At 41.4% G+C, this 23,865-nt stretch overlaps 1 protein-coding gene across 5 annotated transcripts in view; it reads right to left on the bottom strand.

The window, feature by feature from the left end:
- The window catches only part of celsr2 (cadherin, EGF LAG seven-pass G-type receptor 2), a 314,788-nt gene that overhangs the window by 24,981 nt on the left and 265,942 nt on the right, over window positions 1-23,865 (bottom strand). For all 5 annotated transcript variants that reach the window (XM_073030493.1, XM_073030495.1, XM_073030494.1 and 2 more), the window contains exons 18-25: window positions 22,769-22,978; window positions 19,468-19,651; window positions 19,168-19,311; window positions 15,261-15,429; window positions 14,982-15,149; window positions 9,306-9,432; window positions 6,697-6,897; window positions 4,485-4,659 (exon numbers count right to left, since the gene is read on the bottom strand). In XM_073030493.1, coding sequence (XP_072886594.1) covers window positions 4,485-4,659; window positions 6,697-6,897; window positions 9,306-9,432; window positions 14,982-15,149; window positions 15,261-15,429; window positions 19,168-19,311; window positions 19,468-19,651; window positions 22,769-22,978 — 1,378 coding nt within the window. The remainder of the gene's footprint in view (window positions 1-4,484; window positions 4,660-6,696; window positions 6,898-9,305; window positions 9,433-14,981; window positions 15,150-15,260; window positions 15,430-19,167; window positions 19,312-19,467; window positions 19,652-22,768; window positions 22,979-23,865) is intronic.

Genomic DNA, 23,865 nt, shown 5'->3' on the forward strand with positions numbered 1-23,865 from the left:
GAGACCTCCAGTCTCCCGGATAAACACATTTATACCAGGTGCAGTTCCTGAGAGAATGTACTGAGGAATCAGAGCTGCAGCTTGATGACCTTTGGCTCATATGGGAGGATGAAGAGGTGATAGACGGGAGTTACAGGAGGTAGTCACAGTTAGGTTGCTGGAGACAGGAGAGGAAATTCACAGCCCGTGCAGGGTACACCCGCTGCCATACCCCTCAATAATAAGTATCCAGCTTTCAATACTATTGAGAGAGATGACCTACTGGTGGGGCTGGGGGTGGAGGGAGGTGTGAAACTACAGTGACTGGGTCTCTGGCACTGAGCCTGGTACTGTGGCTCAGAAGAGCAGGGAGGTGAGAGGACTGCAGTGTTGATAGGAGATTCCCTATCAGAGGAACTGAGATGAGGTTCTGTGAGCACAATGGAGACACCCAATGGCATGTTGCCTCCCTGGTGCCAGGATGAAGGACGTCTTGGATCTGGTCCATGGCATTCTCAAGGGCAAGGCTGAACAGCAGAAGTCTTAGAACATAAGAACATAAGAGATAGGAGCAGGAGTAGGTCAATCGGCCCCTCAAGCCTGCTCTGCCATTCAACAAGATCATGGCTGATCCAATCTTAACTCTAGTTTTCACCGAATCCCACAAGGCAACAGTGCCAACCAACAGGGCACCATGCTGCTCATTTTATTTTATTATTCATCCCGCCCAAACCCATGTGATCACCCGGAGGTAAAAAACCGAGTTGCCAATTGAGGAGAAAAAAATCTGGAAAATTCCTCTCCGACCCATCCAGGCTATCGAAAACTATCTTGATACATATTGATACAAATGACATTATTAGACAAGGTGAGCAGGTCTTGAATAGAGATTATAGAGAGCTACGTAGAAAGCTCCAGGACCTCCAGGGTAGTAATCTCTGGATTGCTGCCCATGCCATGTGCCATTGAGGGTAAGAACAGGATAATTTGGCAGGGGAATGCAGGGCTGGGGAACTGGTGTAGAGGAAAGGGGTTCAGAATTATGGATCATTGGTATCCCTTCTGGGGAAAGTACAACCTGTACAAAAGAGATGAGTTAGACCTGAACCTAAGGGGGACCAATATCCTTGTGGGCAGGTTTGCTGGAGGTGTTTGGGGGCGGGGGGGTATTTAATTTGGCAGCGGGATGGGAACCAGAGTGATTGTGCTGGGGATGAGGTAGCTGGTTTATAAACAGGTAGTGTGTAGTGAGGCTGCTAGCAAGGAGAGGTGGAAGATTGGGCAAAATTGCAGTCAACACGATGAGTTGCATGTATAAACTTGACAAAATCAAAAACGGTGAATACAGGATTGAAGGTGTTATATTTGAATGCATGCAGTATAAGTAATAGAGTATCTTGTTGGTGCTGGATCCCAAGTAGGGGTATTTCTAGAATGCCTATGAGAGGGCTTTTCAGAGTACTTCATGGTCGAGCCCGCTAGGGGATCAACTATTCAGGATTGGGTGTTGTGCCATGGGCCAGAATTGATTAGAGCGCTGAAGGTAAAGGAGCCCTTAAGGTCCAGGGATCATAATATGATAGAATTCACCCTGCAATTTGAGAAGGAGAAGCTGAAGTCAGACATATTGGTAATACAATGAAATCAAGGGAATTACAGAGGGATGAGAGAGGAGCTGGCCAGAATTGATTGGAAAAGAACACTGGCAGGGATGACGGCAGAACAGCCATGACTGGAGTTTCTTAAATCAATTTGGAAGGTGCAGGATATATTAATCCCAAAGAGGTAGAAGTAGTCTAAAGGAATAATGACACAATCATAGCTGTCAAGGGAAGTGAAAGCCAACATAAAAGCAAAAGAGAGGGCATATAATAGAGCAAACCGTAGTGGGAAGTTAGACGATTTGGAAGCTTCTTAAAAACCAAGAAAAGGTAACTAAAAAAAGTCATTAAGAAGGAAAAGATGGAGTACAAAGGTAAGGCAAGAATGGATATTGGAAAATGATGCTGGAGGGGTAGTAATGCGGGACAAGGAAATGGTGGATGAACTGAATAAGTATTTTGCATCAGTCTTCACTGTGGAAGGCACTAGCAGTGTGCTGGAAGTTTAAGAGTGTCAAGGGATAGAAGTGTGTGAAGTTTCCATCATTAGGGAAAAGGTGTTTGGAAATCTGAAAAGTGTGAAGGTAGATACTTAAGTCACCTGGACCAGATGGTGTACACCCCAGGGTTCTGGAAGAGGTGGCTGAAGAGATTGTGGAGGTATTAGTAATGATATTTCAAGAATCAGTTGATTTTGACATGGTTCTAGAAGAATGGAAAATTGCAAATGTCACTCCATTCTTCAAGAAGGGAAAAAGGCAGAAGAAAGGAAATAATAGGCCAATTAGTCTGACATCAGTGGTTGGGAAGATTTTGAAGTATATTGTTATGAATGCAGATTCGGGATATTTGAAGGCACATGATAAAATAGGCTGTAGTCAGTATGGTTTCCTCAAGGGAAAATCTTGCCTGACAAACCAGCTGAAATTCTTTGAAGAAATAACTAGCAGGATAGACAAAGGAGAGTCAGTTGCTGTTGTGTACTTGGATTTTCAGAATATAACCTGTGGCCAGGTTAGTGGCCGATACGAAGAAAGATGAAGGGGCAGGTAGTTTTGAAGAAGCAGGGAGGCTACAGAAAGACTTACACAGACTAAGAGAATAGGCAAAGAAATGGCAGATGGAATACAGTGCTGGGGAGCGTATGGTCATGCACTTTGGTAGAAGAAATAAAAGTGTAAGTGTGTTTTTAAATGGATAGAAAATACAAAAATCTGAGGTGCAAATGGGAATTGGGAGTCCTTGTGCAGGATTCCTTAAAGGTTAGTTTGTAGGTTGAGTCACTGGTGAGGAAAGCAAATGTGATGTTAGCATTCATTTCAAGAGGCCTAGAATATAAAAGTCAGAATGTAATGTTGAGGCATTATAAGGCACTGGTGAGGCCTGACTGGAATATTGAGAGCAATTTTAGGCCTTTCATCTACGAAAGGGTGCGCTGTCCTTGGAAAGAGTTCAAAGGAGTTTCATGAAAATGTTTCTGGGATTGAAAGGCTTGTCATATGACGAGCCTCTGATGGCTCTGGGCCTGTACTCACTGGAATCCAGGAGAATGAGGGGTGACCTTATTGAAACCTGAAAATGTTGAAAGGCCTCGATAGAGTGGATGTGGAGAGAATGCTTTCCGTGCTATGGGAGTTGAAGATCAGAGGACACAGTCTCAGAATAGAGGGCTGTCCTTTTAGAATGAAGATGAGGAAGAATTTCTTTATTCAGAGAGTCAGAGTGGTGCATCTGTGGAATTCATTGCCAGGCGTGGCTGTGCAGGCCCAATCGTTAAGTATATTTAAGGTAAAGGTTGATAAATTCTTGATTAGTAAGGGCATGAAGGGATATGGGCAGAAGGCAGGAGACTGGGGCTGAGAGGGAAAATGGACCAGCCATCGTGAAATGACAGAGCAGGTGCAAAGGGCCAAATGGCCTAGTTCTGCTCCTATCTATAATGGTCTTGTGGTCCTATTACATACAGTACGTCAATTAGTTCATTAATGAAAAGATAACAAAGTCCATTTAAAGCAACCACTTCATTATTCCAGTAGCTTGGGGAAGCACTAAATCAAACAAGCCAAATAAACGTACTGAAATTGTGACACCTGTACAGATGGAAATGGTCTAAAGATCACCGCATGCTTTTTTCTACAGATTTCTTTGGGATAGCCGATCAAAGAGTTGCAAGATAATACACATCAGTAAACACATGGTAAATGCATTGTGGAAATACAATAATAAAATCAATTTGATCACATTTTAGTTTTACAGTGCCGTGCAAAAGTCTTAAGCGCATAGCTAGGGAGCCTAAGACTTTTTGCACAGTACTGTGGTAATTTTGTGTATTGCACTGTACTGCTGCCACAAAAAAAAACAAATTTCATGACGTATGTGAGTGATGATAATTGTGATTCTGATATGGGTCTCTATTGTGGACTGAGTTGGGTGGGGCAAGGAGAGGGGAATCATGGTTGAGAAAGGGGGAAGGGAGAGGGGAGGGAGAAGGAAGCACCAGAGACTTTCTGTAATGATCAATAAACTAATTGTTTGGAATCAAATGACCTTGCCTGGTGTCTCAAAGCTGGGTGAGACTGCACCCTCACCCCCTAGCACTCCTTCTCTGCCATCTGTCTCATACCCCTCCTGTGGCGCTTCATCCTCACCATTCCCAACATCCTTTGCTCCCACCAGATTTACAAACTCGTTCTCCGCTCCGCTTTGACAAATACAGTCTGAAGCACCCTAGCTATATATATGTGGCCAAGACTTTTTGGCCAGCACTGTTAATGTTCAGGATTTCACATTCATTTTTAATATGAACAGAATTTGGAAAGTGGGTGCTTTGTTGGGAGTACAGCTTATTTCATTGAAGGCAGAGAATTGGTTCTCTAGTCCAAAAATACCATAAAGTGCAAATACCTGTGATGAAGGCAGGAACACCCCAACCAATCATGTAGTAGAATCTCATAGGGCCATAGTTGATGTCACGGACTTCATTCAGCATGCGGTAAATGTGCAGCCCCTCCAAGAACATCCAGGCAAAGGTGCACATATAGAAGAAATGGAGCAGAATAGCAATCACAGTGCAGACAAACTGTGCAAGACAAAGGAGAAGAGGAGTGTGTCAGCTGCATGTCACCTGTTGTATTTAAGTGCAGGTGAGTGCACTGGGAGTCATTTAGAACTTACAGCATAGAAGCAGGCTCCAAACAAGACTCCTTCCTTACTAGTTCTTCAGATCTGACCAGTGTCACCATTTGTTCATACCTCTCTGAAAAAGCATTTCTTTCAATCCATTTGTGCTAATGGCCTCAGCTGTTCCAGATGATATTAAGTTCCACATTCTGTATAAAGGTCTGAGGTATGAACCCTACATCAACAAAACTAAGCTCAAGGCTGAGGTTAAGAATTGAATGTGATATCAATTGTGTTAGCTCGAGCATTCTAAGTTACATTTCATAGAGCTTTGCTATTCATGTATCCCAGTTTTCTGTTGAATGGATGGACCGTATGACATGTTCTTATCTTTCTTTGAATATGGTAGTATTTGAAGCAATTAATCTAGTGTAATATGTTCCCCTCATGTATGAGAAAACTGACTGAAAAATATCTTCACATTCTACACATTAGAGAACATTTTAGTGGAATTTAAAAATTCTGTAAATAATTATTCCTGTTGTTTGTAAATCATACCACCAGAGGGCAACATTGCTTAGGTTTAAACTACAAATACTGATCAACACATTTCTACCCTCTGCTGCAAAAGGCTGGATTTCCTTGTGTGCACCTATTTCAAATTGACTTCCCATTCCTATTCTGACATGTCAGTCCATGGCCTCCTCTTCCACCATGATGAGGGCCAACACAGGTTAGAGGAGCAACACCTCATATTCTGTCTAGGTAGCCTCGAACCTGATGGCATGGGTATTGATTTTTTTCGCTTCCGGTAATTTCTGTACCCTCTCTCCCTCCATTCCTCAGTCTACTTACTCTCTCCCTATTCAATTGTCATGTCCTATTAGAATCCTTTTCCAGCCTATATTTCTTCTACCTACTTACTTCATCTTCCCGCTCCCCACTCACCTGCCCATCTGCACTCCTCCCACTTCTTATTCTGGCTCTGGCCTTGTCCTTTCCAGTCCTGATGAAAGGTCCTGGCCCAAAACATTGACTGTTTAATTCTCTCTATAGATACTACCCGACTTGCTGAGTTTCTCCAGTATTTTGTGTGTTGCTCAGGATGACTCTTGTATTCACAGATACTGGTGTCTTTCTTTATACTAAACATGAATCCGCAACTCCTTTCCTTAATTAATATAGTATTTTACCCAAACATGGTCTTATATTGTACTTAAATCTACAGTTCAATAATGGGAATTTAATCGCTAGTCGTAAAACATAGAGGGAACTTTGTTCTATAGCAGTAAGAGGGATGGAAAGTGATACAGTGTTATTAACACATCTAGAACAAATTGGGGAAAAATGTTCACAATTCATCTGCAGCCTGATGTTATCATTTCTTATAGGTAAGGCTTATTACCATTAGATCACATCTGAAAAAATATCATTGAATGAAAATTCATTTTCCACTGGCAGCCTCTATGTATGGCAGTAACAGTGCCTTGTACTTGGCCTCTGCAATTCATGCCACTGAAGCCTGTGGAATTTGGGAGGCACAACAGAACAATATCCATCGAATGATAGATGGAAAATTTTCAGAGAAATTGAATCATGATGAGGAAAAAAGAATGGTGGAAGAACTCAAGTCAGTCACGCAACATTTGTGTAAAAAAAGACTTATGTCAAACACCTTTTGCCTCCACAGACACAGCTTGACCCATAGAGTTTTTCCCAGGGAATTTTTTGATCCGGATTCGAGAATCTGTAGTCTCTTTTGTCATGTGACAATTAGGTTCGAACTCTTTATGCTTTGAGTACCCTGTTATGATAGAATTAATTTATCCACTGGCTTAAGCACTGTATGTTGTATAGTGTAATGAAGTGCAGGATCTGAAGGCACATTAACGTACTCTACTGGCTTCACACAAAGCCATTCACTGATGTAAGGACTCCAATGTTGTACACAGTCCTACCACAGACACCAAACTGTTCATCACTGTATAACACTTACCGGATTATCTGCCTGGTTAATGCCAAAGAGAAAGATGAGCTCAGAGAAGAAGAGTGCCACAACCATGTTCTTGCTGATGCTGTGCTGGTTTGAGCGAAGGGACCTCAGTAACAGGAGTATCAGAAAGGACAACAGCAGGGCGCCGAGTGTGACGCCCACGGTGGAGTAGGTGACCAGCTTCAGGGGCAGGATTTCACCATTCTGAGTGGCAAACAGGAATTTAATACAGAAACAATAGTTATATAATGACGTGTATATCATACGTACCTCCCTTTAGATAGATATTTTGTAAACCCTGCCCTAGAAGGAATAGCACAGGTCAGCTCACACGCTAGAATGTAAGAAGCTCTAGTCAGTAGTGGACTCTGCCCAGTAGATTTCAGACACATCCCTCCCCAACATTGCTAGGATCTACAGGCAGTGCTGCCTCAAGAAAGCAACACCTATCATCAAAGATTCTTACTATTCGGACCACACCATCTTTTGCAGACGCCGTCAGGCAGGAGGTACAGAAGCCTGCAGTCACCCACCGCCAGTTTCAACGTCAGCTACTTACCTTCAACCATTCGGTTCTTGAACCAACCAGTAAAAACCTAGTCACTTTTAGATTCGGTTTTAGCGTTGCTTAAAGGGGTTTAGCAATGCCATGACCACTTTGGTCATTTTGCACTAAAATGCAATTTGTGTTATTTTGATCTAATTTTGTTTTCTTGAAAATTTGTGACTAATTTGTTTTTCTGTGAAAGCTGCTTACATGATGCCATGCATCTGTAATGATGTGCATACATACACTCATTTAAATTTTAATTTATAATTCATTATTACGCATTTCACTAGTACACGTACTTTGAATGGATCATTTCCCTGTCTACGTCAACATTCCGATGACTCAAGCAATACACTGCTAGCATAAATTAGAGCAAAACTGTTGCAGGAATTGATCTTCACCAGACCTTCTAACAAAGGAATTCGTCCATGGAATACTTTAGTTGGATTCTCAAATTTGTAATATGATGCAGGAAAAGCAACAACCAAGTTTTGGACACATGGTAATAGTGACCAAGTAGTTCGCTTTTTGGTAATGTTGATTGAGAAGTAAATATTGGCCAAGATATCCTGTTCCTTTTCAAAAGCTGCATCTTGGGATATCTAATGCTTATCAGTCAGTCAGCACCTTAGCTTAAAACTTCATCTGAAAACCCACAGTCATATGACTCCCTCCACACTCTCTCAGAATGCACTTTTCTTATTTATTCACAGGATTTAGATGTCACTAGGAAGACCAACATATACTGCTCATTCCCTGTCCTGAGTGGCTCTATACAGGTATACACTTAGATTCTGGTACTCATGTCTCTTGAGTGAGTCTTGAACCGGCAACCTTCTGATTTAGAAACAAAAAGAAAAGCAAGTGCAAAAATAAATTATCTGACAAGCAAACTCCCACAGTGGAGGAATCCAATATTATTTAGCTCTGTAAGCTTCCAAATCACGCCAACAACACCTTTGGGTGGCATTGATTAGTAAGGGCGTTAAAGGTTAAGAGGAGACGGTGGGTGAATGCAGTTGAGAAGGAAAATACATCAGCCATGATCAAATGGCAGAGCAGACTCGATAGGCTGATCGGCCTAATTTTGCTTCTGTGTCTTATGATCTTGACTATCCCTTTAAAGCGGAGATGGGGAGAAATTTCTTTAGCCAGTGGGTGGTCAGTCTGTGGAATTCATTGCTACAGACGGCCGTGAAGGGAGGTTATTTGGTATATTTAAAGCAGAGGTTGATAGGTTCTTGATTAGTAAGGGTGACAAAATGGATGGGGAGAAGGCAGCAGAATGGGGTTGAGAAGGGATATAAAATCAGACAGGATCAAATGGTGGAGCAGGTTCGATGGGTCCCATGTCTTACGATCGTACTGCCACTGAAGGCTGCAGCAAGTTTTAAGAGGATGCTGCTTCTCATGAAATCTTCAACTTCAGCGTGGGACTCAAGTGATCGAGTAAAGTAGTTCCCTTGATGGCCTACATCGCTGAAACAAGTTTGCCAATCAGTTTAACGTCGCTGTTTGTGGGAATTGGAAGTCTGGCAGCTGTGTTTACCTTTAATACAACAATGACTGTACTTCAAAGTGTTCCATCAGGTGTGAGCTTATGAAAGGCTCTGTGTAAAATATAGATTCATTCTTTCCCTGACCTTTCCTTCTACTTAATAACGCTTCAGGTTTTTAAAACTCAAGTCTAATGCTGCTTAATTGCTTCCTTTTTAATCCTGTCTCGATTTACCTATTTTAGGTTTGGGTTTGCCTTGTGCTTTGGGGCTTCACTGGAGTTTCTCAGGAAAACAAAATACTACCCACTCCAGAGCTCCCACTCCAAACCACAAAGCGACATAAACAAAACATACCAGAAGAGCTCAATCAACTTTAATTTAAATGTTAATGTTATGCAAATATGCATTCAATCTTCTTATGAGAACCGGAATGCTATGTCAAGAATAATATAATGGATCTCATCACAATCCAAATAAGCCACATACTTCAGACTACCTTGTTATTAAAACACACTTATATATAAAAGGCCTGCCCCACAGTCAGAGAGTGTGGTGTGATTTACCTCGCGTCTGGAAATATCCATGAGAACGGCAAAGCTGGTCATGTGATTACACTGGCAACTGATGTGGCTCTCGTTCCTGAAGACTAATTCACACCCTTTGGACGACCAGCCTCCTGTCCCACCAACGCTGCACCGAAGACAGACCAGAAAATGACAAACATAAATTACTTCCAGTAACAATAAGCCTAACTGAAAAGTGTAGATAGAATGGATGCGGAGAGAACATTTCCAATAGTGGGAGAGTCTTGGACCACAGGGCACAGCCTCAGAGTACAAGGACAGCTCCTTAGAACTCAGTTGAGGAGGAATTTCTTTAGATAGAGGGTGGTGACTCTGTGGAATTCATTGAATTGACTTTATTTCTTAAATCCTTCATATAAATGAGGAGTAAAAATCGTTACGTTAAGTCTCCATCTAAATGTGCAATGTGCAGTCATAGTAATTTATAATAATTTATAAAAATACAACAATGTAATATTGAGTACATTCAAATCAGCGTGAGTTCATCAGTTCTTCTCCTGGTGGAAGAAGCTGTCCCGGAGCCTGTTGGTCCTGGCTTTTATGCTGTTGTACCGTTTCCCAGATAGTAGCAGCTGGAATAGATTGTGGCGGGGATGACTTGTGTCCCCAGTGATCCAACGGGCCCTTTTTACACACCTGTCCTTGTAAATGCCCTGAATCATGGGAAATTCACATCTATGGATGTGCTGGGCTGTCCGCACCACTCTCTGCAGAATCCTACGATTAATAGAGGTACAGTTCCCATACCAGGCAGTGATGCAGCTCGTCAGGATGCTCTCAAATGTGCCCCTGTAGAACATTCGGGGCCCATCCCAAACTTCATCAACAGTCTGAGGTGAAAGAGGTGCTGTTGTGCCTTTCTCACCACACAGCCAGTGTGTGCAGACCACGTGCGGTCCTCAGTGATGTGGATGCTGAAGAATTTAAAGCTGTTTACCCTCTCAACCCCAGATCCATTGATGGAAATAGGGGTTAGCCCATCTCCATTCCTCCTGAAATCCACAACCAGCTCCTTTGTTTTTGCAACATTGAGGGAGAGGTTGTTTTCTTGACACCACTGTGTCAGAGAGATGACTTCTTCCCTGTAGGCCACCTCGTTATTGTTCGAGAAAAAGCTAATCAATATAGTGCTGTCGGCAAATTTAATTAGCAGATTGAAGCTGTGGGTGGTGATACAGTCATGGATATACAGGGAGTAAAGGAGGGGACTCAGTACACAGCCCTGAGGGGCTCCTGTATTGAGAGTCAGAGGGTTGGAGGTGAGGGAGCCCACTCTTACAACCTGCTGGCGATCTGACAGGAAGTCCAGGATCCAGCTGCACAAGGCTGGGTCAAGACCGAGATCTCTGAGCTTCTTGTGGAACCTGGATGGAACTATGGCATTGAATGCTGAACTGTAGTCCAAGAACAGCATTCTCACATAAGCATCCTTCTTCTCCAGATGTGTAAAGACGGTATTAGAGCAGTGGCTATTGTGTCATCTGTCGAACAGTTGTGTCAGTAGGCGAATTGTAGGGGGTTCAGTTTGGGAGGTAGCAAGCTGCAGATGTAATCCTTGACCAGACTCTCAAAGCATTTGCTTATTATTGAGGTGAGTGTGACAGGACGCCAGTTGTTCAGGTGTGTAACCTTGGTCTTTTTTGGTACAGGGAAAATGGTGGACAATTTGAAGCAGGAGGGCACTCTACACTGGGAGGGGGAGAGATTTAAAATGTCAGCAAACACACCTGCCAGTTGTGCTGCGTACATCCTGAATACTCGCTCTGGGATGCCATCTGCCCCCGCAGCCTGGCGACTGTCCACTCATTGGAAGCATCTGCGTACCCCAGCGGCAGAGATGACCAGGGCTGCAGGTTGTAGCGGTGGCTTTCCTCGGAGGCTCAGAGTTAGCGACATCGAACCGAGCAGAAAAGCGATTGAGCTCATCTGGGAGAGAGGCCGCGACGTTGGCGGCACCGCAACGTTTGGCTTTGAAGTCTGCGATTGTATGCAGCCCTCGTCACAAGTCACCTGACTGCCACAGAAGGCCGTGGCAACAAAGTCATCGAGTATACTTAAAGCAGAGATTGGTAGGTTTCTGATCAGTAAGGGCATCAAAGCATAGGGGGAGGTGCCAGGATAATACATTGAGAGGGATAATAGATCAGCCATGATGGAATATGGAGCAGACTCAATGGACTAAATGTCCAAATTCTGCTCCTCTGTCTTAAAATACTGAAAGCTAATCAAAGCAGAAAAAATCTCTGACTTTGACCATCCTTCCACTCAGCACCTGATTTCTGAGATACAGCATGGCAGAAATTCAGCAGGCTATTAACTTCCGAGGTTTTAACACAAAATTAGAAGGATATTGGAAGAAAGAATGAAATTATCTGCACGTGATGGAACTGCCTGGGTCCAGCACGTGAGCGCTTTTACAAAGGAAGCACGGTATCGCCTCTACTTTCTTTAAATTTGCGAAGATTGAGCACAGTATCTAAACTTTGACGAACTTCTGGAATAGACGCGTGGGAGGCTATATTGACTGGCTGTCTCACAGCCTGGTGTGGAAGCTACAAGAAGTAGTGGATGCGGCCCAGTCCATCGCGGTTCAAACCTGCTCACCACTGAGCTCATCTACCCGTAGCGCTATCGCAAGAAAGCAGCATCTACCATCAAGGACCCCCGCCATCCAGGCCATGCTCTCCTCGTGCTGCTGGCATCGGGAGAAAGGTACAGGAGTCACAGGACCCATGCCACCAGGTTCAGGAACAGTTATTCCCCTCAACCGTCGGGCTCATGAACCGGAGAGGATAACTTCACTCAATTTCTCTCCCCATCACTGAACTCTTCCCACTGAACTGAACTCGCTTTCGAGGACTCTTCATTTCATGTTCTCAATATTTATTGTTTAATTTTTATTATTGATATTATTATTTTTTTAATTTTTGTATTTACATAGTTTGTTGGTTTGTTTTTGTACATTGGTTGTTGTCCGCCCTGTGGGACGCAGTCTTTAATTGATTCTATTGTGTTTCTTGTATTCACTGTGACTGCGCACAAGAAAATGAATTTCAGAACTGTATATGGTGATGTATATGTACTTTGATAATAAATTTACTTTGAGCTTTGAAACCCTCCATTTATTTTTCTAATGCAGTATTTTGCACATTAATATATAGCACAGCATGTACGTCCACACCAACACTAGGAAATATTAAAATATCATACAATCACACAGAGGAACTCGCTTGGTCATTCGAATTCACAGCACCTTGCAGCAGAGTAATATCATCAGTCCATCCCTTCTTTTACCTTCCTATGAACCATTCTCTCTCATATAGACATCAGTTCCCACCTGATATCTACTTTGACTCTTACCTTCATTTACTCCTACTCTGAACTGATTCTATAATCTACAGGTTCACTTTTAAGGGCTTGGTACAACTCATGATCTCAGCTTTACTTTTCATTTGTCTTCTTTTGCACATTGATTGTTTGTCAGTCTTTGCTTATATATAATTTTTCATAAAATTCTAAGGTGTTTTTCTTTTTTCCCTGTAAATGCCTGCGAGAAAATAAATCTCCAAGTAGCATATGGTAACATATACTTAGCTTGATAATAAACTTACTTTGAACTTTGATCTACCTACAACCACAGATAATTTGCAGGGATCAATTAACCTACCAGTTCACCTTTTGCCATGTGAGAGGAATTGGGTGGGGGTGGGGAGAATATGCAAAGTCCACAGACAATCCAAATCCAAAGTTTAGGATGAAATTACGGTTACTGGTCCAGTGAATTTGCAGCACTAACTCCACACCAGTAATAGAAATAAGGTGTTAAGGGTATATTCTGGAGTTAGAGTATATAGAAATATTAATTTCACCAACAGCCAATCTTCAGATTTGAATGTGGGTTGCAGATTGAATTTAATATGCAGCTCATAACAATTGGATTTCAGATGCCTGCATATGCACGAATGCAGCTTAGAGTTAATGGAGATTAACACTGATGTTGGGTGTCTGGAGTGTGGGTGTGAAGAAGGAGGTGTTTGAAAACTATATGTAATTCAAAGGAAGCACTGTAGATACATTGTAACTATAGAATTGTCCTGTTGTTACCTTCAAAATATAAAGAATGTCATGTAATATTGAGTCAAGCAGATCTCTTCTTGCAAGGGAGTCTCAATATGATGCCTGTGGCTCATTTTTGTTGAATAAACACTTGTATATCCACTAGCTCCAGTCTCTCTCTCCAGTGACTTTGTTCACATTACAACACAAGGAATTCTTCACTTAAGTGAATCTGGACATCCTTTGACTCAGTCCTTTACTTGTGCCAAGCTATTTGAGCTCAGCAGTACACACAATAAGTCTAACATGCCATACGTTGTGACAGAGCAAGGCAGCCAATGTCAGGATTCTCCATATGTACTGAACCATTTCAGCCATAGCTGCGAGAGCATCTGTACACAAGCCTTCTGCAGGCACAAATGTGAATATATGAAGGGTATCAAAGAGTTGTCAGAACCAACAGAACTTGCTGGCTTTAGGAAAAGAGCCAATAGTTAAAGATTTTTTAAAAAAAATGTATTAATTCATTAGATGAGCATTACTAAATATTCCTGAACTAACGAGGCAGATCGAAGAGAAGCAGATTAATGGGTCTGGAATTATATTTGGAGCAGGCGAGACATGGACAATAGATTTGCTTCTGTTGTTGAATTAAGTGTGCTTTTATAACAACATAGGAACTTGATGATACTGACTTTGTAATTCCTGATTTTCTAAACAACTTTAATTTAAACTTCCTAATGTCTGGGTAGGATTTGAACTCGTGCCTCAAATACACAATTCACTCCAGTAACTCATAGGCTCAGGCTGGTGAAAGCCTGGCACTTTTCCACAAGAATAATTAGAAATAATCACCTATTGATGGCATTAGACAGGATGGCCCCTTCCCTTCTTGTCGCTTCAGTTACTAGGTCACTAGGCCTGTAGAAGTCATCATTCCAGCGGCTTACAATGGAAAATTCCATTTTGATTTTGACTTCTGAGAGATTATGTTTTAGTAAAACCAAATCAAAGCAGTTATGATTTATTTTACTAGACTGAAAATAGTTTTTTTCAAAATTTAGGAATAAAGCACAGAACGGGCCCTTCCGGCCCAAAAAGCCACACTGCCTAGCAAGCAACCTATTTAACACCAGCCTAACTACAGGACAATTTACAATGACCAATTAACTTACTAACCAGTACATCTTTGGACTGTGGGAGGAAACCAGAGCACCCAGAGGAAACCCAAGTGGTCACAGGGAGAACGTACAAACTCCTTACAGATAGTGGTGGAATTGAACTCTCAATGCCCTGACCTGTAATAGTGTCATGCTAACCACTACATTAATGTGTCACCCTTGACTGTCAGACAAAAATCGAGTTTGGAAACTCAAGAGTTACTGTGACACAAGACCAGAAGGAAAATCAATCTGTATGCAGTGATAAGAAGCATCCATCACTCTTACATGAGGCTAGACTGACCAATAGTTTGTTGCCATATATCATACCCTTTACTGAATGACCAAATCACCCATTAATGCTCTATTGCATATTTTTAAAACAGTATGCAACTATTTCCCCAAGACATTCAGCATAAGAAATAATAAAGGGTCTTACGGGATGGAATGGTTCCAGAAGACACAAATTGGCTTGGTTCTCTCCTCAGTTTGGAAAAGTTTGTACTGTACCCTAATTGGCTTCTCCAGCTGATGCTGCAGTAATTCATCATTGTCGTGTACAGCAATGCTAACGATGGGGCTGTTAATGACAGGCCGCTTCGGAACCCTAGGACACAAGAGGGTCACTTCATCAGTACACAGAAGTTTAATTAACAAATAATATCTATTTCTACTTTTGTGCATTGAGTGTTGTGCAAATTTACCAGTTCATATTTACCTTAGGCTTCTTTTGTCAGGATCGTACTGCGCAGGTAAAAGCTCTCCCAGTGACCAGTAGATGATTATACTGGCAATGGCATCGTCCTCATTTGGATCAGGGTGTCGCTTCTTTCTGTTCAAAGGTGTACTTTCCTTTTCAGGTGAGGAGGTCGGGAGTTTGGAGATTTCTGGCAAAGAACATGCGTTGAATCAGTGTTGTGCAATGTTAAAACTTGCTGGTAACAACTGATACTGCAAGCTGTTGGAAAATTCTGGAAGAGTTGAGAATCTGCTTGGAAAATGGCAAGACAACCCTTATCCAATGTTATGGAGGTCTAGGACGCTCATGTCTAATTGCTGCATGTCTCCTTCTTCAATTGTCTGATACCATGCTACCAGAAGAAGCAATTAACCTTCTTCGTGAACTAAGAGGAACCAGAGCTATTCAAACTGCAAAGCAATACAACTACTTGCATGATTTTTGAGATAATGTGGCAACATACTTGGAAACAAAGGAAGACTCGCTATGTCGATCAGTGTCAAGATGACGGTTAATGCAGAAATTTCAGACTGTATATTATCATTTGTAAAATTGTAAATATTATATCTAACTTTTTGATTTAAAAAAATCTTTTAAACAATCAATACTTAAGACTTAAAAAAAAATATGGTTATATGGATAGGTATATGGACGGGAAAGGAATGGAGGGTTATGGGCTGAGTGCGGGCCAGTGGGACTAGGTGAAAGTTAGCGTTTGGCACGGACTAGAAGGGCCGAGATGGCCTGTTTCCGTGCTGTAACTGTTATATGGTTATAGCAAGAAATACTGATTGAACCATACAGTCAGTGCTTTGAACAGCCAAGTCTCCTAATTTGTACAATATATAGTTGCCAGAGTTTAAAACTGGCACCTGATCAAAATGATTACATTGCAGCCAATCCTCAGAAATGGAGCATTGTCCATTCCACTTTATGTATATTAGGCAGAAGCCTCATCAATTCCAATTTATCCTTACTCACTCACTTGCTTAGCATTACAGGAGGTTCCCAGATTACAGCAGGGTTCCATCCCTGTGAACTGTTCACAAGCCAAATAGTTCACAAGTTGGAAAGAAGCTGTGAACTGAGTTCCTAGGCAGCAGAAGTTGCCTGTGGTCCTGCAGTAACTGCCAAATCCAAACCGCCAGTCTCCCAGTCACTTGTTCCTTGGAAGGGTTCTACACAAGTCATGCATTTGCAAAGATGAGGAAGGTCTAAAATTGATTAGAACAAAATTTTTCTTTGAGTTATTCTTTTGAACTTCTATTCTTCATTGAGTTACAATTACTTTACTAAAACATTTCCACATATATAGGAATTGGTATATGGGTAATGTCAGTGGTAACAGATACATCAATGGGCACAAATTACTCTTCACATATGCTTTAAGATTTTTGAGCCTTTTGTGAAAAAACTCAAATAAACTTTTGTTTTATGAATATTCTGTAGATTTATTAGTAGAGCTAATAGGACTTGATGTTACATCAATTCCTATGATAAGTCCGCTCTCTCGATGTTGGCGATAGGCTTGGAGTGGTGATGAGGAGGGTAGCTACGTCATCGGGGTCATCAGGTGGGCACCCTCCTTCTTTGATGTTTAGTTGATAAGCCCACGACGTCTCCAGAGGGCTCAACGGTGCTACCTGGCACCCCAGATACATCCCCCTCAGTTTCGTACCCTCCTGTCTTCATCTTGCAGCCCAGTTGTCTTTCCTTTTAATCCAGATCCAATTTCTGCTTTTTTCTGCTGCATTTGACAAGGACTTGATTGCTTGTTGGAGGGAGACACCCCTCACTCCCACCTTCTTCAATAGACTGGTCGTAGATGTAGCAACAAATCCCCTGCATCCCACTTCTACAGGGAAAATCTTAGTCTTCCAGCCGTTCTGAGCAGCTTCAGTTGCCAGTTCAGAGTACTTGGTCTTTTTCCTCTCATAAGCTTCTTCAACACCTTCTGCTTCATTGCTTATTGCTTCCTGATTATCAACTTACAACATGAATGAAAATACTTGACTTCAGCAGTAAGAAATTACCATCAACATTGGATGGTGAAAGAATCATTATGATTGGTTTAACCAATCAGAAGAACTGCTGTAGACCAATGAAAAAACAACCAGGACTTGAATATGAAGGCAGATGCTGATCAAGTTATGATTACAGGGAAGACTGTTAATTTTCTTGAAGAAATTATATTTGAATGTACGAATTTACATTTACCTGTATGGCACTGATATACTGCATTTATTAAACCAAAACTATAGTGTTGCTATAGCGATGGCTGTGGATAATCAGCAATTTTAAATTGTGAAAAGTTGCCTGCCTTACTGGCTTGGTCATCATTAACAGCAACACACATAATTCATTGTTAGCAAAGAGGAAGCCCTGGTAATTGGCATCTGATTGTTCAGATGATCCTAATGGTCTGGCCCTTTGGCTCACACATTAGTTTGGTATGTGAGGGATGGGTGAAGGTATTCTTGATAAAATTAGGCCTAGTTGAGAAGGAAGGTACTCGTCAAAGTTCCCCAAAAGTTTTCTCCGCTTTTCTTTTCACAGATTCCACCCGATAGGCTGATTATTTTCTGGGTAACTCAGTGACCATTGAATGTAATTTTTTTTCTGTTAAAAAGTGCACTTATGTATTCACCTTGGTAATGGTAAAATACCTGCCAGTGCCTTTAAGAGAAAGCGGTGATGTCATTCTGCACGGGTGGAGTAGAACGAAGAGTTGCCATCTTCTAGAAAGGACAACGTTCGAATGCTTTTCCCAGGTTTGGTGAGGAAAGATTTTCACGAGTAAAATTGATGGACACTGGAATAGTGTGGTTGCGTAGTTCCTTAAACGGCCTACTAGCGTAAGTGAGGAAAACTCATTTCAAGGTCTAGCCTATGTGTGTTTGGAAGTTAAGCATGTATGTGCCAAATGTGAGTATATTTCTTTTAAGATTAGATGTATTTATTCATATTTTTGATGTTGTGTATAAAGTATAGGGTTGGTGGGATTCTAATATTGTTTGTATTGATTTTTATAGAATTGCCACTACTGTATTAGTTTTGTATATTTTGTTTTAGTTATTTTCATACTGCATACGTAACAAGGTTGTGGTCAGAAATAAAGCTGCGATTGTAAAAGAAGGAACTGTTTTTTAAAATTTATTTCATCGTTTTTATTTCGATACCCTCTTTCTGCAATAAAACATCTAAAACAGATAAAGGAATTTAAGACTCGAAAAAGAATTTGTTGTCCTGTGTGTGTATTTTTCCCCAGGCTACAAAATCCATTTACAGTTCAGATTTCCAGAATCTGCATTTTTACTTGTTTTAATTGGGCTATGAAGGGTGCATGATCGGGTGAATAAGTGGTGCGGAATGATCTGGAGAGGAGGCCAGGGTGGAGGAAATTGGGAAGGCAACTGGAGTCTGGTAGTCAGTTGGACAGATGGTCATTGGACATGGGAGTGGAGTGTCAGGCAGAAAGGTTCCAGGACATTGATGGTAGATTGGAGAAGTGATAAGGAGTTTAGGATCAAGGGGATAGAAAATTGGGGATTAGGTATCATGAAACTGCCCAGTCACTTTGTATTTTGTTGTGATACACAAGCTCATGAGTGTTTGAGCAGCAAAATGTTAGAACAGTGAACATTAAAGGAAGCTACAAAGTTTTATCCCACTAAAGAGGCAATGGGCATACTCAATACCCCAGAAGTGTACCAGATAACACTAAACCTCCATTAACTAATACCAAAATGGGCCATAACTAACTGACTTCAGTGTACAATGCCTCTTCTATTCACTGATTCTCAATATGCTCAAACTAGGTCAAAACGTGGTTTCATGCCGTTTGACATCACGGCAAGTGTAGATCTGCTTTAAAAGGTGTTCTCACCTTTAACGTCCGCTGGTGTAAAGATTGATTCTGGAAGGATGGCAATAGTTTCCAAGTCTCTGGGCTTCTGTCCTCGAATAAGGTCATACCGTGGAAGTTTCACTCCAGAGAAATTAATTTTGTGAAGGCGATCGACTGAAATAACTGGACAAAATTACTTTAATTAGTTTTCTTCCTTTTCAAATATTTTTTTTAATTTAAAACCAGCAGAATATAAAAGTCTTATAAATGAACTATTCTAGAAAACAGCATGCACTGCAGTCTGAAGGGTCCCCACGGTCTGGTTACTGGGATACTCACCAATATTAGGGGTGACAATTGTGAAAGGGTTGAGGTAGGTTTTCCTCATGTTTTTTGCCAGTGCGCTTGCATAATCCTCATAGTGCCTAAGCAGGAGAGCAGTCCCTCCATCTGTCTGCTGGATCATATCCCAGTGCTTTTTGTTACTTATATCCAGTATTGCACTTCCAACTTTAATAAGGTTCTGAAAACAAATGTAAAAGCAATGTATTACATTATTGGTGGAATAATCAAGTCCATCCAAAGAACTCCTTCTATTTTTAGCTGTTTCCATCGAATGAAGTTCCTGTCAAAAGTTATGCATCAATTTCTTGATTGCTAATAGTGAGCACAGAATTTAATTAATTACCCATTAATACTAAAGGGCTTCTTCTATTTAGCAAATTGAATTATTTACAGATTTTCTAAGGCCCTGGATATTATAAATAAGTTGGTGTTGAAGCAGTTTACTTTGCTTATATGACACAATTCAGCACAGTAAGACACTTACATTTGGAAATTCCTCTCCCCTCCCCTCCCCCGTTCTTAACTTCGCCAGAAAATATGAGAATCTCCATTTGTAACATACATTTAACAGTCCTAAGATAACCCCTAGATTGAGATTCCTGTCACACTTATTAATACCAGCACGGCAGGTCAGTCTCAGTGCCGAGAAACAAGTTTTCCCTTAAGGACAGGGAATTATATACAGCCTGTGAAAGTCACCTTATTATAAATGCTTCAAAGTGAATTATGTGCAATGATTGATCAACACAATAATGCTCCAGACCTATTGACATTCAGTATTGAACTACTTGAGTCCAGCTGAATGATTTCTTTGGACTGTAGATTTTTGCTTTCTCAGCTTATTTTTAAAGCAATAATTCCATTACTGTTCAGCAAAACTCCAACAGCCAGGAAACTATATTTCACTTTTCACTGCAAATGTTAACAACATTTCTCAAAATATTAACCTATCTAAATTAGTGCATCATTAAATTTGTTAAAGAATACATCTGTCCAATGAAATGTTCCTTTTACAGACTGTCTTGAAGTGCAGAAACGAAAACTGATAATTCTGAAATTAAAATATTTTCTGTATTAGCTAATCTGCATTAGTATTGATCCCACTCATTAGCAGGATCAGCTAATTTAAATATTTGCTCAGAAAATACTTAGATGTAAAGTTTCAATCCCATCAGTGGTAAGTACCTGACTGAAGGTGAAATTTGCAAGTGACAAGCTGATCATCTTGTCAATCAATTCTTTGATAAACGTCCTTAAACAAATGGCTGATGACTTCATTTAAATGGCCTTAAGCATTCAAGAAGTGTTTTTCAACAAAGGCAGGAGAAAGAAGTATTAACAAATTATTGGGAAAGAGTCAACCCCCAAATAATCTATGTATTATCCAATGCCAAAGAAGAGCAGAGTAAACTGCCTCAAATATCTCCGAGTTACACTCACGTCTACTGTGATGAACTGCTTTGAGAGGTTCGTTATGGCCAGAACCAAGGACCTGTTACAATTTGTCTACCATCACAACAGGTCTATACCTACGTCAGGTTGCTGGTTATCGACTACATCTCAGCATTCAACACAATCACACTTTCAGTCTTAATCAACAAGCATAAAATCCTGAGCCTCTGTACCTCCCTCTGCAACTGCATCCTTGATTTTCTCATCAAGACATTGCCATCAGTATGGATTGGAAATAACATCTCCTCCACGTTGACAATCAACACTGGCCCACCTCAAGGATGCCTGCTTAGCGCACTGCTTAACTCGCTCAACACCCATGACTAGGCACAGCTCAAACGACATCTATAAATTTTCTAATGACACAACAGTTGTTGGCAGACAGTGATGGTGAGGCGTACAGGAGTGAGGTAGAACAACTGGTGGAGTGATGCCACAACAACAACTTTGTACTCAGTGTTAGTAAGACCAAGGAAACAATTGTGGACCTGGGAATGGGGAAGGCGAGTGAATACACACTAGTCCTCATTCGGGATCAGCATTGGAAAGGGTGAGCAGTTTCAAGTTCCTGGGTGTCAGTATCTCTGAAGATCTAACCAGGGCCCAATATATTGATGTAATTACAAAGGGACATAAGTGGCTATATTTCATAAGGAGTTTGAGGAGATTTGTCACCAAAGGATAAGAGTATAAGAGTTGGAATGTTATGGTGAGGTTGTATAAAGCATTGGTGAGGCCAAATTTGAAGTATTGTGTGCAGTTTTGGTTACCAAATTACAGGAAGGATATTAATAAGGTTGAAAGAGTGCAGAGAAGTTTTACGAGAATGTTGCCGGGACTTGAGAAACTGAGTTACAGAGAAAGGTTGAATAGGTGAGGATTTTATTCCCTGGAGCGTAGAGGAATGAGGGGAGATTTGATAGAGGTATATAAAATTATGATGGGTATAGATAGAGTGAATGCAAGCAGGCTTTTTTCACTGAGGCTAGGGGAGAAAAAAAACCAGAGGACATGGGTTAAAAGTGAAGGGGGAAAAGTTTAAAGGGAATGGGCTTCTTCACACAGAGAGTGGTGGGAGGGTGGAATGAGCTGCCAGATGAAATTGTAAATGCGGGATCACTTTTAACATTTAAGAAAAACTTGTACAGGTACATGGATGAGAGATGTATGGAGGGATATGATCCAGGTGCAGGAGAGTGGGACTAGGCAGACAAATGTTTTGGCACAGCCAAGAAGGGCCAAAAGGCCTGTTTCTGTGCTGTAATGTTCTATGGTTCTACAGAATAGAGGGACCATGGAGAGCATTCCACCACACAGGATCAGAAACGGTTGCAGGCGGCTTGCAAACTCAGCCAGCTCCATCGTGGGCACCAGCCACCCAGCATCAGGGATATCTTCAAAAGTTGGCATCCGTCGTTAAGGACTTCCATCACCCAGGCCACGCTCTCTTCTCATTACTACCATCGGGGAGGATGTACAGGACACTGAAAGTATTAGTTACAGCTTCTACCATCAGATTTCCCTTGCTGTATTTTGGATCTCTTTTTGCACTAATTTAATTTAGGATTTTTAAATGTACTGTACTGCTGCTGAAAAACAACAAATTCCAGAACATATGCCAGCGATATTAAACCTGATTCTGATTCTATAATCATTGAACTATCTTCCAATTCCTACATCTGACATAATTTATTTACATAAATCCTCTGTTCTTTGGTGTGACTGGATTCTGACCGCCAGGTGTCTCTGTACCAAAGATGAAGTCAAAACTTGACATTGAGAAGTGACTGCACACAAATTATTGAGTAGTTCAGTTGTCTTGAAAGGTGTTTTGAACTCTTACCTCTGTGAACTGGACATCCTGTGTTGCAGCCAAGTTAAATCCCCTCTGAGAGTTCTCAAATTCCAAGATTTTTGAGGTCACTTGATATGCTATCTTCACATCACTGCCAAAATATTCAGTTGTGTGCTGAGTAGCGTTCCATAATAACAGAGCAATTTTCTTGGACTTCCTCACATCCAGCAACGTTTCATTCTTTTTCAGTTTTTCAGCCTGCATGGAAAGAAATCCACAAGAACATGAGAAATCCAATTGGCAAGATCACAAATGCATTGCCCAGAAAATGGATCAAGCGAACAGGAGAAAATCTGCAGATGCTGGAAATCCAAAGCAACACACGCAAAATGCTGGAGGAACTCAGCAGGCCAGGCAGCATCTATGGAAAAGAATAAACAGTTGACATTTTGGGCTGAGACCCTTCATCACATGAAACTATCTTTTGTGGGTTAGGCTGTTCAATTTCAATGAAAAATACAAGAAAATGAAAAAAAGATCAGGCAATTATCACCTGGATAAAAGTCAGCAATTTCCATTCAGGATCCAACACAAATCTGACACAAGGATAAGGTATGTATATTGACTGCAATCCTACGGTATATCTCTCCATGATGTTCACCACTTATCCACACGTGCATCCTTACTCCTACAATCTCCATTGCCATCACAACCAGACCTTCGAATCCTGTGCTTAAATGGGATCTACGTGAGTGAGTGCCAGTCCAGTGCTGGAACCTCACTGCAGGGGCGCTTCTAATGTTTTTGTAACTGCTACTTATCCAGTTCAATGGTGGCTTACGTTCAAAGCTCAAAGCTGGGTTGAGCCCCACCTGCACATTATCACAGACCTGCCCTTTCCAAATGACCCCACATCACAAACCAATTGGACAACTTCCCTGACTGCTGACCCCCTGGTAATATACAGCTATCCACTTGCCTCCCCCCACTCCAGCTACCAACCACGCTGGCAGCCTCAAGAAACTGCAACTTCCATCTCCACAATTCCTGGGAGGAGCATGCCACACTGCTCACCCTGATCTCATTGCCAACCCTTACCCCATTATAAAATTCAGCATTCAGATACAATCTTTTCTCCCCTTAAC

Source organism: Hemitrygon akajei, chromosome 27 (assembly GCF_048418815.1).
Source record: "Hemitrygon akajei chromosome 27, sHemAka1.3, whole genome shotgun sequence".
Lineage (NCBI taxonomy): Eukaryota > Metazoa > Chordata > Chondrichthyes > Myliobatiformes > Dasyatidae > Hemitrygon > Hemitrygon akajei.